General features: G+C 49.5%; 1 protein-coding gene across 45 annotated transcripts in view; it reads right to left on the minus strand.

Annotated features, from left to right (window-relative positions):
• The window catches only part of LOC118382023 (uncharacterized), an 11,935-nt gene extending 650 nt beyond the window's left edge, over window positions 1-11,285 (minus strand). The window contains exons 1-8 of one of the 45 annotated variants that reach the window (XM_052513533.1): window positions 11,180-11,285; window positions 4,627-5,025; window positions 3,917-4,120; window positions 3,000-3,152; window positions 2,133-2,183; window positions 1,848-1,928; window positions 1,475-1,607; window positions 1,079-1,168 (exon numbers count right to left, since the gene is read on the minus strand). In XM_052513533.1, coding sequence (XP_052369493.1) covers window positions 1,551-1,607; window positions 1,848-1,928; window positions 2,133-2,183; window positions 3,000-3,152; window positions 3,917-4,120; window positions 4,627-5,025; window positions 11,180-11,194 — 960 coding nt within the window. In that variant the 5' untranslated portion in view covers window positions 11,195-11,285 and the 3' untranslated portion in view covers window positions 1,079-1,168; window positions 1,475-1,550. Of the gene's footprint in view, window positions 1-1,078; window positions 1,169-1,357; window positions 1,929-2,081; window positions 2,184-2,234; window positions 2,286-2,336; window positions 2,541-2,591; window positions 2,643-2,693; window positions 3,153-3,916; window positions 4,121-4,626; window positions 5,026-11,179 lie in introns of those variants that run through there. The other 44 variants (XM_052513527.1, XM_052513531.1, XM_052513530.1 and 41 more) reach the window with 44 other exon arrangements.
• Between the last annotated feature and the right edge of the window lie 1,988 nt (window positions 11,286-13,273).

A 13,273-nucleotide genomic window follows, 5' to 3' on the forward strand; every position in this document is an offset into this window, starting at 1 on the left:
CTCAGTTTCCTGACAGAGAAGGATTTAGCCTCTGTCATTACTGTCCTCAGTTACCTGACAGGGGAGGATTTAGCCTCTGTCATTACTGTCCTCAGTTACCTGACAGGGAGGATTTAGCCTCTGTCATTACTGTCCTCAGTTTCCTGACAGAGAAGGATTTAGCCTCTGTCATTACTGTCCTCAGTTTCCTGACAGAGAAGGATTTAGCCTCTGTCATTACTGTCCTCAGTTACCTGACAGGGGAGGATTTAGCCTCTGTCATTACTGTCCTCAGTTACCTGGACAGGGGAGGATTTAGCCTCTGTCATTACTGTCCTCAGTTTCCTGACAGAGAAGGATTTAGCCTCTGTCATTACTGTCCTCAGTTTCCTGACAGAGAAGGATTTAGCCTCTGTCATTACTGTCCTCAGTTTCCTGACAGAGAAGGATTTAGCCTCTGTCATTACTGTCCTCAGTTTCCTGACAGAGAAGGATTTAGCCTCTGTCATTACTGTCCTCAGTTACCTGACAGAGGAGGATTTAGCCTCTGTCATTACTGACTGACAGAGAAGGATTTAGCCTCTGTCATTACTGTCCTCAGTTACCTGACAGGGGAGGATTTAGCCTCTGTCATTACTGTCCTCAGTTACCTGACAGGGAGGATTTAGCCTCTGTCATTACTGTCCTCAGTTTCCTGACAGAGAAGGATTTAGCCTCTGTCATTACTGTCCTCAGTTTCCTGACAGAGAAGGATTTAGCCTCTGTCATTACTGTCCTCAGTTTCCTGACAGAGAAGGATTTAGCCTCTGTCATTACTGTCCTCAGTTTCCTGACAGAGAAGGATTTAGCCTCTGTCATTACTGTCCTCAGTTACCTGACAGAGAGGGATTTAGCCTCTGTCATTACTGTCCTCAGTTTCCTGACAGAGAAGGATTTAGCCTCTGTCATTACTGTCCTCAGTTACCTGACAGGGGAGGATTTAGTCTCTGTCATTACTGTCCTCAGTTTCCTGACAGAGAAGGATTTAGTCTATGTCATTACAGTCCTCAGTTACCTGACAGAGAAGGATTTAGTCTCTGTCATTACTGTCCTCAGTTACCTGACAGAGGAGGATTTAGCCTCTGTCATTACTGTCCTCAGTTTCCTGACAGAGAAGGATTTAGCCTCTGTCATTACTGTCCTCAGTTACCTGACAGGAGGATTTAGCCTCTGTCATTACTGTCCTCAGTTACCTGACAGGAGGATTTAGCCTCTGTCATTACTGTCCTCACACCTGACAGAGAAGGATTTAGCCTCTGTCATTACTGTCCTCAGTTTCCTGACAGAGAAGGATTTCTCTGTCATTACAGTCCTCAGTTACCTGACAGAGAAGGATTTAGTCTCTGTCATTACTGTCCTCAGTTTCCTGACAGAGAAGGATTTAGTCTATGTCATTACTGTCCTCAGTTTCCTGACAGAGAAGGATTTAGCCTCTGTCATTACTGTCCTCAGTTACCTGACAGGGGAGGATTCCGTCTGAATTAGTGGGAAGGTGAGAAGCTGAGACAGCAAGGCAGACCTCAATCAATCATTTATACTTCATTGGACAGACACAGGAGGAGAGAAAGAGATGGAGGGAGACACAGGAGGAGAGAAAGAGATGGAGGGAGACACAGGAGGAGAGAAAGAGATGGAGGGAGACACAGGAGGAGAGAAAGAGATGGAGGGAGACACAGGAGGAGAGAAAGAGATGGAGGGAGACACAGGAGGAGAGAAAGAGATGGAGGGAGACACAGGAGGAGAGAAAGAGATGGAGGGAGACACAGGAGGAGAGAAAGAGATGGAGGGAGACACAGGAGGAGAGAAATAGATTGAGAGAGACACAGGATGAGAGAAAGGCAAGATGGAAGGAGTGAGACAGAATGAGTGAAGAGAAAGAGTGAACAACAAAGCCCCCGGCACACACACACCTTATTGAGGGCCCCTATGCTCCGTGAGGAGGCATCAGTGAACACACACACCTTATTGAGGGCCCCTATGCTCCGTGAGGAGGCATCAGTAAACACACACACCTTATTGAGGGCCCCTATGCTCCGTGAGGAGGCATCAGTGAACACACACACCTTATTGAGGGCCCCTATGCTCCGTGAGGAGGCATCAGTAAACACACACACCTTATTGAGGGCCCCTATGCTCCGTGAGGAGGCATCAGTAAACACACACACCTTATTGAGGGCCCCTATGCTCCGTGAGGAGGCATCAGTGAACACACACACCTTATTGAGGGCCCCTATGCTCCGTGAGGAGGCATCAGTAAACACACACACCTTATTGAGGGCCCCTATGCTCCGTGAGGAGGCATCAGTGAACACACACACCTTATTGAGGGCCCCTATGCTCCGTGAGGAGGCATCAGTAAACACACACACCTTATTGAGGGCCCCTATGCTCCGTGAGGAGGCATCAGTAAACACACACACCTTATTGAGGGCCCCTATGCTCCGTGAGGAGGCATCAGTAAACACACACACCTTATTGAGGGCCCCTATGCTCCGTGAGGAGGCATCAGTAAACACACACACCTTATTGAGGGCCCCTATGCTCCGTGAGGAGGCATCAGTGAACACACACACCTTATTGAGGGCCCCTATGCTCCGTGAGGAGGCATCAGTAAACACACACACCTTATTGAGGGCCCCTATGCTCCGTGAGGAGGCATCAGTGAACACACACACCTTATTGAGGGCCCCTATGCTCCGTGAGGAGGCATCAGTAAACACACACACCTTATTGAGGGCCCCTATGCTCCGTGAGGAGGCATCAGTAAACACACACACCTTATTGAGGGCCCCTATGCTCCGTGAGGAGGCATCAGTAAACACACACACCTTATTGAGGGCCCCTATGCTCCGTGAGGAGGCATCAGTAAACACACACACCTTATTGAGGGCCCCTATGCTCCGTGAGGAGGCATCAGTAAACACACACACCTTATTGAGGGCCCCTATGCTCCGTGAGGAGGCATCAGTGAACACACACACCTTATTGAGGGCCCCTATGCTCCGTGAGGAGGCATTAGTGAACACACACACCTTATTGAGGGCCCCTATGCTCCGTGAGGAGGCATCAGTAAACACACACACCTTATTGAGGGCCCCTATGCTCCGTGAGGAGGCATCAGTAAACACACACACCTTATTGAGGGCCCCTATGCTCCGTGAGGAGGCATTAGTGAAACACACACCTTATTGAGGGCCCCTATGCTCCGTGAGGAGGCATCAGTAAACACACACACCTTATTGAGGGCCCCTATGCTCCGTGAGGAGGCATTAGTGAACAACACACCTTATTGAGGGCCCCTATGCTCCGTGAGGAGGCATCAGTGAACACACACACCTTATTGAGGGCCCCTATGCTCCGTGAGGAGGCATCAGTAAACACACACACCTTATTGAGGGCCCCTATGCTCCGTGAGGAGGCATCAGTGAACACACACACCTTATTGAGGGCCCCTATGCTCCGTGAGGAGGCATCAGTAAACACACACACCTTATTGAGGGCCCCTATGCTCCGTGAGGAGGCATCAGTAAACACACACACCTTATTGAGGGCCCCTATGCTCCGTGAGGAGGCATCAGTAAACACACACACCTTATTGAGGGCCCCTATGCTCCGTGAGGAGGCATCAGTAAACACACACACCTTATTGAGGGCCCCTATGCTCCGTGAGGAGGCATCAGTGAACACACACACCTTATTGAGGGCCCCTATGCTCCGTGAGGAGGCATCAGTAAACACACACACCTTATTGAGGGCCCCTATGCTCCGTGAGGAGGCATCAGTGAACACACACACCTTATTGAGGGCCCCTATGCTCCGTGAGGAGGCATCAGTAAACACACACACCTTATTGAGACATCATTATGCTCCGTGAGGAGGCATCAGTAAACACACACACCTTATTGAGGGCCCCTATGCTCCGTGAGGAGGCATCAGTAAACACACACACCTTATTGAGGGCCCCTATGCTCCGTGAGGAGGCATCAGTAAACACACACACCTTATTGAGGGCCCCTATGCTCCGTGAGGAGGCATCAGTAAACACACACACCTTATTGAGGGCCCCTATGCTCCGTGAGGAGGCATCAGTGAACACACACACCTTATTGAGGGCCCCTATGCTCCGTGAGGAGGCATTAGAAACACACACACCTTATTGAGGGCCCCTATGCTCCGTGAGGAGGCATCAGTAAACACACACACCTTATTGAGGGCCCCTATGCTCCGTGAGGAGGCATCAGTAAACACACTGTTTTATTGAGGGCCCCTTGCTCCAGTGAGGAGGCATCAGTAAACACACACACCTTATTGAGGGCCCCTATGCTCCGTGAGGAGGCATCAGTAAACACACACACCTTATTGAGGGCCCCTATGCTCCGTGAGGAGGCATCAGTAAACACACACACCTTATTGAGGGCCCCTATGCTCCGTGAGGAGGCATCAGTGAACACCACACCTTATTGAGGGCCCCTATGCTCCGTGAGGAGGCATCAGTAAACACACACACCTTATTGAGGGCCCCTATGCACTGCGAGGAGGCATCAGTAAACACACACACCTTATTGAGGGCCCCTATGCTAGCGAGAGAGGCATCAGTAAAACACACACCTTATTGAGGGCCCCTATGCTCCGTGAGGAGGCATCAGTAAACACACACACCTTATTGAGGGCCCCTATGCTCCGTGAGGAGGCATCAGTAAACACACACACCTTATTGAGGGCCCCTATGCTCCGTGAGGAGGCATCAGTGAACAGTTTGCTGTGCAGCAGCATGACGCGGGCGATGAGGTAGAGGCGGAGGAACATGGGAACACTCAGCACCATGTCCAGGTCAGCCTCAGCCTGGGACGGGGCGTAAGAGAACGCCAGACGTGCCCGCCACTGGAACTTAAAGTCCCCGGGCACCGGATGCACCGCCGACACCAGTAGCTCCAACGATATCAGCAACACCCGATTCAACGTCATGGCGATGCGCCAGTCGTCCGCTCCGTTGTCGATGACGAAGAGCTGTGGTAGGGAAGAGGAGGGACAAGGGACAGGAAGAAAGAACGAGGGCTGGTTAGAGCGGAGGTAGCATTTTAACCACTTTGTAATTACTTAGTAATGAACGTCGACATCATCATCATGGTCACCATCATCATCACCATCGGTAGTTTGGTACATGATTACAGTGTTAGTGCCTGTAGTAGTCAATATAATGGCTTTGCATAATCACAGTGGATTTATCTTTGTTTTGATGAGAGGAAGGTGTTAGAATGTAGTGACACTATTGATGTTTAGACTGCTTTGTTCCCCTTTCCCTCATAAAAAACAAACTGTCATCTAACTGTCTGTGAGCTGTCTGCTAACTGTCTACTAACTGTCTGCTAACTGTCGGCTAACTGTCTGCTAACTCTCAGCTAACTGTCTGCTAACTCTCAGGCAACTGTCTGCTAACTGTCTGCTAATTGTAGGCTAACTGTCTGCTAACTCTCAGCTAACTCAGCTAATTGTCTGCTAACTCTCAGCTAACTGTCTGCTAACTCTCAGATAACTGTCTGCTAACTCTCAGCTAACTGTCTGCTAACTCTCAGGCAACTGTCTGCTAACTGTCTGCTAATTGTAGGCTACTGTCTGCTAACTCTCAGCTAACTCAGCTAATTGTCTGCTAACTCTCAGCTTACTTTCTGCTAACTGTCTGCTAACTGTTTGCTAACTGCCTGCTAACTGTCTGCTAACACCCCAGGAACCTAAGTGATCCCATTACCCCAGTCACAGCATTACTTTGAGACATCATTATGGATGTATTTCTGGCATCATTATGAACACACTCTAGCCATAATGCTTTAATTGCTGTTTTTTTCCTGCTCAGTTGATGTTGTTTGCTTTCTTAATTGCTGTGGTTACTGTTGATACTGTCGCCGGGGCGGTTGTTATGAGGAAGAGCTAAGAGCAGGGTTTTAGTAGAGACCATCCCTTCAGGAAGAGACAGACGGGGGAGATGAAGAGAGAATACGAGAGAGGGGGAGATATGGAGAAGGAGAGGGGGAGGAGTTAGAGATAGGGGAAAAAGAAGGTAGGGAATGAGAAAGAGAGAAAAGAAGGAGACATGGAGAAAGAGGAGAGACAGACAGGCAGAGACCTGAGCGATGGAGCGAGGTATGGGAAGTCCCTGTTTTAAATGAAAGGTTGAACAGATGCTGGTGGGCAGAGAGGAACAGTCAGAGTTGAAAGAGAGAGAGAGCAGCATGTCTGTATCAGCATGATTCATCTGGAGAGGTTTTTATCCCACACACTTTGTCTCATCATACAAAACAAACACTATGAGAGGGTCAAACAACAGAACTAGCACAGTACAGGACCAACCAGAAGTCACAACTCATCTGGAGGGGCCTCAACTGGCCTGCACTGTAGCAGGATTTAATGTACAGCCACTACCAGACTGAAGAACAAGGGATAGGGAGAGAGAAATAGAAAGACAGACAGGGAACAAAGAGCAAAACATATACATGATCAACTACAGATCTTAGAATCAACTATTAAAGACTACCAGAACCCACTGGATTCTCCAATTACATTGAATGAGTTACAGGACAAAATAAAAACCCTCCAACCCAAAAAGGCCTGTGGTGTCGATGGTATCCTCAATGAAATGATCAAATATACAGACAACAAATTCCAACTGGCTAGACTAAAACTCTTTAACATCATACTTAGCTCTGGCATCTTCCCAATATTTGGAACCAAGGACTGATCACCCCAATCCACAAAAGAGACAAATTTGACCCCAATAACTACCGTGGAATATGTGTCAACAGTAACCTTGGGAAAATCCTCTGCATTATTATTAACAGCAGAGTACATTTCCTCAATGAAAACAATGTACTGAGCAAAATGTCAAATTGGCTTTTACCAAATTACCGTACAACAGACCATGTATTCAGCACACCTTAATTGACAACCAAACAAACCAAAACAAAGGCAAAGTCTTCTCATGCTTTGTTGATTTCAAAAAGCCTTCGACTCAAAGAGGGTCTGCTATACAAACTGATGGAAAGTGGTGTTGGGGGTAAAACATACGACATTATAAAATCCATGTACACAAACAACAAGTGTGCAGTTAAAATTGGCAAAAACACACACATTTCTTCACACAGGGTCGTGGGGTTAGACAGGGATGCAGCTTAAGCCCCACCTCTTCAACATATATATCAACGAACTGGCGCGGGCACTAGAAAAGAGCAGCCTCCCCCTGCTAGAAGAAGTCAAATGTCTGCTGTTTGCTGATGATCTGGTGCTTCTGTCACCAACCAAGGAGGGCCTACAGCAGCACCTAGATCTTATGCACAGATTCTGTCAGACCTGGGCCCTGACAGTAAATCTCAGTAAGACCAAAATAATGGTGAGTCACCAGGACCACAAATACAAAGAGACACTGTTGCCCTAGAGCACACAAAAACTATACATACCTTGGCCTAAACATCAGCGCCACAGGTAACTTCCACAAAGGTGTGAACGATCTGAGAGACAAGGCAAGAAGGGCATTCTATGCCATCAAAAGAAACATAAATTTCAACATACCAATTAGGATTTGGCTAAAAATACTTGAATCAGTCATAGAGCCCATTGCCCATTGACCATATTAGAGAGACATATTTCCCCCAGATCACACAGATCCACAAAGAATTCGAAAACATATCCAATTTTGAAAAACTCCCATACCTACTGGGTGAAATTCCACAGTGTGCCATCACAGCAGCAAGATTTGTGACCTGTTGCCACGAGAAAAGGGCAACCAGTGAAGAACAAACACCATTGTAAATACAACCCATATTTATGCTTATTTATTTTATCTTGTGTCCTTTAATTATTTGTACATTGTGTATATGTATGTATATATATATATATATATATATATATATATATATATATATATATATATATATATATATATGTATATATATATATATATATATATATATAATATGACATTTGTAATGTCTTTACTGTTTTGAAACTGTTGTATGTGTAATGTTTACTGTTAATTTTTGTTGTTTTTCACTTTATATATTCACTTTGTATGTTGTCTACCTCACTTGCTTTGGCAATGTTAACACATGTTTCCCATGCCAATAAAGCCCTTGAATTGAATTGAATTGAGAGAGAGAGAGAGAGAGAGAGAGAGAGAGAGAGAGAGAACGGATGAATGATACAGATAGTTAAACTGAAATGTGACACTAAAAGAGAGTTCACTAGTGGTAACATTCTCGCCCAGGTGTCTGTGTCTGCTCCGGCCAACTTACCTTGGTGAGACAGCTACAGCCTGTGGCCTGGTTGAAAGCAGACACAGTCACCCAGGCTAGTGAAACTCCTTGTGCTCTAGTAGCAGAATGACACAACAGCAGTGGATCACTGCTGGATAGAAAGCACAAATACACTTTCAGCTTTCAGAGTAGATGTCTCTGTTTGCGTGACAGTGTAGCATGCAACTGGTGCCACTGGTGAAAAGACAAAAGGAGCATTCATCATGTCGTTGGTGTGTGTCGCAAGGAGTCATTGTGTTCTGCACACTTGTGTATTGTAGGTAAAATGTTTTGTGAATGCTGCATGTCAGTCAGTGTGTGTGTATGTGTGCATGAAAGAGAGTGAGAGAGAGCGAGAGAGAGAGAGAGAGAGAGAACGAGAACGAGTGAGAGCGGGTGTTTTGCAGACCCAGCCTCGTCATGGTGACTGTTGCCAAGGCGACAACATCAAAGACCAGCCAAGCTTAATTAGAATCCCCAGCAAGAGAGAAAGAGATAAAGAAAGAGGGAGCGGGAGTGAGGGAGGCAGGCAGGGAGGGAGGAAAAGAGAGGTAGGGAGGGAGGGAGGGAGGGAGGGAGGGAGGGGAGGGAGGGAGGGAGGGAGGGAGGAGGGAGGGAGGGAGGGAGGGAGGGAGGGAAAGGAGGGAGGGAGGGAGGGAGGGAGAGGAGGGAGGGAGAGGTAGGGAGGGAGGGAGGGAGGGAGGAAAAGAGAGGTAGGGAGGGAGGGGGGAGGGAGGGAGGTAGGGAGGGAGGGAGGGAGAGGTAGGGAGGGAGGGAGGGAGGGAGGGAGGGAGGGAGGAAAAGGGAGGAGGGAGGGAGGGAGGGAGGGAGGGAGGGAGGGAGGGAGGGAGGGAAAGAGGGAGGGAGGGAGGGAGGGAGGGAGGAAAAGAGAGGTAGGGAGAGGGAGGGAGGGAGGGAGGGAGGGAGGGAGGGAGGGAGGGAGGGAGGGAGGGAGGGAGGGAGGGAGGGAGGGAGGGAGGGAGGGAGGGAGGGAGGGAGGGGAGGGAGGGAGGGAGGGAAAGAGAGGGAGGGAGGGGAGGGAGGGAGGGAGGGAGGGAGGGAGGGAGGGAGGGAGGGAGGAAAAGAGAGGTAGGGAGGGAAGGAGAGGTAGGGAGGGAGGGAGGGAGGGAGAGGTAGGGAGGGAGGGAGGGAGAGGTAGGGAGGGAGGGAGGGAGGAAAAGAGAGGGAGGGAGGCAGGCAGGGAGGGAGGAAAAGAGAGGTAGGGAGGGAGGGAGAGGTAGGGAGGGAGGGAGGGAGGGAGGGAGAGGTAGGGAGGGAGGGAGGGAGGGAGAGGTAGGGAGGGAGGGAGAGGTAGGGAGGGAGGCAGGCAGGCAGGGAGGAAAATAGAGGTAGGGAGGGAGGGAGGGAGGGAGGGAGGGAGGGAGGGAGGGGGAGGGAGGGAGGGAGGGAGGGAGGGAGAGGTAGGGAGGGAGGGAGGGAGGGAGAGGTAGGGAGGGAGGGGGAGGGAGGGAGGGGGAGGGAGGGAGAGGTAGGGAGGGAGGGAGGGAGAGGTAGGGAGGGAGGGAGGGAGAGGTAGGGAGGGAGGGAGAGGTAGGGAGGGAGGGAGGGAGAGGAGGGAGGGAGGGAGGGAGGGAGGGAGGGGGAGGGAGGGAGGGAGGGAGGGAGGGAGGGAGGGAGGGAGGGAGGGAGAGAGGTAGGGAGGGAGGGAGAGGTAGGGAGGGAGGGAGGGAGGGAGGGAGAGGTAGGGAGGGAGGGAGAGGTAGGGAGGGAGGGAGGGAGAGGTAGTGAGGGAGAGGTAGGGAGGGAGGGAGAGGTAGGGAGGGAGGGAGGGAGGGAGAGGTAGGGAGGGAGGGAGGGAGGGAGAGGTAGGGAGGGAGGGAGAGGTAGGGAGGGAGGGAGAGGGAGGTAGGGAGGGAGGGAGAGGTAGGGAGAGAGAGGTAGGGAGGGAGGGAGGGAGAGGTAGGGAGGGAGGTAGGGAGGGAGGGAGAGGTAGGGAGGGAGGGAGAGGTAGGGAGGGAGGGAGGGAGGGAGGTAGGGAGGGAGGGAGGGAGGGAGGGAGGGAGGGAGGGAGGGAGGGAGGGAGGGAGGGAGGGAGAGGAGGGAGGGAGGGTAGGGAGGGAGGGAGGGAGGGAGAGGTAGGGAGGGAGGGAGGGAGAGGTAGGGAGGGAGGGAGGGAGGGAGGGAGGGAGGGAGGGAGGGAGAGGTAGGGAGGGAGGGAGAGGTAGGGAGGGAGGGAGAGGTAGGGAGGTAGGGAGGGAGGGAGGGAGGGAGAGGTAGGGAGGGAGGGAGAGGTAGGGACACAGGGGAAGAGATAGAGACAACAGGAAGGAAGAGAGAGAAAGATCCTGTGTGTGAGTCAAAGAGAGTGAGAGAGAGTACAGTACAGAAGTTTGTGTGTGTTTGTGTGTGTGTGTGTGTGTGTGTGTGTGTGTGTGTGTGTGTGTGTGTGTGTGTGTGTGTGTGTGTGTGTGTGTGTGTGTGTGTGTGTGTGTGTGTGTGTGTGTGTGTGTGTGTGTGTGTGTGTGTGTGAGTGTATGTGTGTGACACTGCCACTCTTCTATCCCTCACTCCCTCTTTCTCTCTCTTCCCAAGATCCGCCCTCCCTCTTTCTGAAAGACATCCAAAAACAAATTCAAACATAAGTGATTCAGACCTGCACCATCAGAGGAATTGACCATCCCTCCTTCTCTCTCTCCCTAGACCCTCCTCCACCTTCCTCTTCATTCCACACACCTCTACACAGTCCATCCTTCCTCTTCATTCCACACACCTCTACACAGTCCATCCTTTCTCTTCATTCCACACACCTCTACACAGTCCATCCTTCCTCTTCATTCCACACACCTCTACACAGTCCATCCTTCCTCTTCATTCCACACACCTCTACACAGTCCATCCTTCCTCTTCATTCCACACACCTCTACACAGTCCATCCTTCCTCTTCATTCCACACACCTCTACACAGTCCTCCCTTCCTCTTCCTCCTCTCTCCCCCGTGCTGCTGTCACTCTTTTCCTGGATGAATCGCCACAAGGAAAAACTAAATATTTAAATTCCATTAAGAAGGTAATCTGTCAATGGGAATGACTGAGCACCACCGGGTTTACACCACAGAACAATAGGAGAGGAGGAAGAGGGAGAGAGGGAGGGAAGTGGGAGGAAGAGGGAGAGAGGGAGGGAAGTGGGAGAGGGAGGGAGGAGAGCAAAGTGTCGTCACTAGTTAACACATCCACAAAGTCATAATTATGGCATAACCCCACACATTTGTACCTTTTATCTTAAGATTTAATTTGAAACCTTACCCTAACCTTACCCCTAACATTAACCACCTGCTAACCTTATGCCTAACCATAACCTTAAATTAAGACCAAAAAGCACATTTGTGTAATCAATTTAGACTTTGTGGCTGTGTTAACTAGTGGGGTACAGTACCAGTGGTCAAAACCCACAGAGGGAAAAGGGAATAGGCAGGAGGGAGGGATGAGATAGAAGGTGTGTGGAAATAAAGGACTAACAAAGAGAGAGAGAGAGAGAGGGATAGATGTAGGAAAGTGAGTAGAGGAAATTGAAGGCCAAAGATAGGTGAGGCCTTTTCACAGGTGAAGATGTAAACTGGCAGGGGATTAGCTAGCGGATGTCTCCTGGTGCGCTATAATAGGACACCTCTAAACCCTCTTTGGCTCCCGGCCTGACAACACCATCTAACCCCTCCCTCACCCTGCCTCCCCCTCTCACCCAATCCTGTCCACAGCCACTGACTGTATGTTCTTTGGGAGTGTGTGTGTGCTCTAGGTGTGTGTGTCTGTAAAACTTCTCCTTCCATCCTCCTCACCTTCCTCTTACCCCCCAAATCCCCCACCTCCCCTGCTCTGCTAGGGACTCTGCTGTCACAACAGACCAGAGCGAGAGACGGAAGGAGTTCCACGTTTCAAACACTTATTTAATTTATATTAAAACCAGCTAAATCTGGGTGAGTCCTGCTGATTATAGACCCATAAGTTTAATAAATTGTGACAATAATATAATAACAAAGCTTATAAGCAATAAAATGTCAAAAGTCTTACCAGTCTTCATACATATCAATCAAACAGGGTTTATTAAAGATAGACACTTACAAACAAATAGAAGAATATGTTTCAGTTGAATACTAAACGCTAAAAAACAACATATAGATGTATCAATAATGGCTGTTGATGCTGAAATATCTTTGGACCGTTTTGAATGGGCTTTTCTTTCATTGTCTTTGTATTTTACCCCCTTTTTCGATCTTGTCTCATCGCTACAGCTCCCCAACGGGCTCGAGAGAGGTGAAGGTCGAGAACCATGCGTCCTCCGAAACATGACCCGCCAAACCGCGCTTCTTAACACCCACACACTTAACCTGGAAGCCAGCTGCACCAATGTGTCAGAGGAAACACTGTCCAACTGATGACTGAAGTCAGCTTGCAGGTGCCCGGCCCACCACAAGGAGTCGCTAGAGCATGATGAGCCAAGGAAAGCCCCCCCAGCCAAATCCTCCCCTAACCCGGGTTCGATACTGGTCCAATTGTGTACCGCCCTATGGGACTCTGGGTCATGGCCGGTTGTGACACAGCCTGGGATAGAACCCGGGTCTGTAGTCATGCCTCAAGCCCTGCGATGCAGTGCCTTCGACCGCTGCGCCACTCGGGAGGCCTTGAATAGCCTTTTCTATTCAAAACTTTGGAAGCTTTCAACTTTCCAGCTAAAATAATACATGTAATAAAAATATTATATAAATATCCTAAAGCAAAAATATACACAAATAATACATTATCTGGTGAAATTGCTTTAGAAAGGAGCACAAGACAGAGATGTCCTGTCTCTTCTCCTGTTGGCACTGGCAATTGAACCGCATGCAAAAAGAATTAGACAGGACCCAAAGTAATAGGTATCAGTATTGGCAAACATTAATATAAACTAAACTTATTTGCAGATGATCTCGTGGTATATCTGATCAATGTTGAAAATGTAATGACCCCCTTGCAATTTTT

This window comes from Oncorhynchus keta, unplaced genomic scaffold (assembly GCF_023373465.1).
Source record: "Oncorhynchus keta strain PuntledgeMale-10-30-2019 unplaced genomic scaffold, Oket_V2 Un_scaffold_1315_pilon_pilon, whole genome shotgun sequence".
Classification (NCBI taxonomy): Eukaryota; Metazoa; Chordata; class Actinopteri; order Salmoniformes; family Salmonidae; genus Oncorhynchus; species Oncorhynchus keta.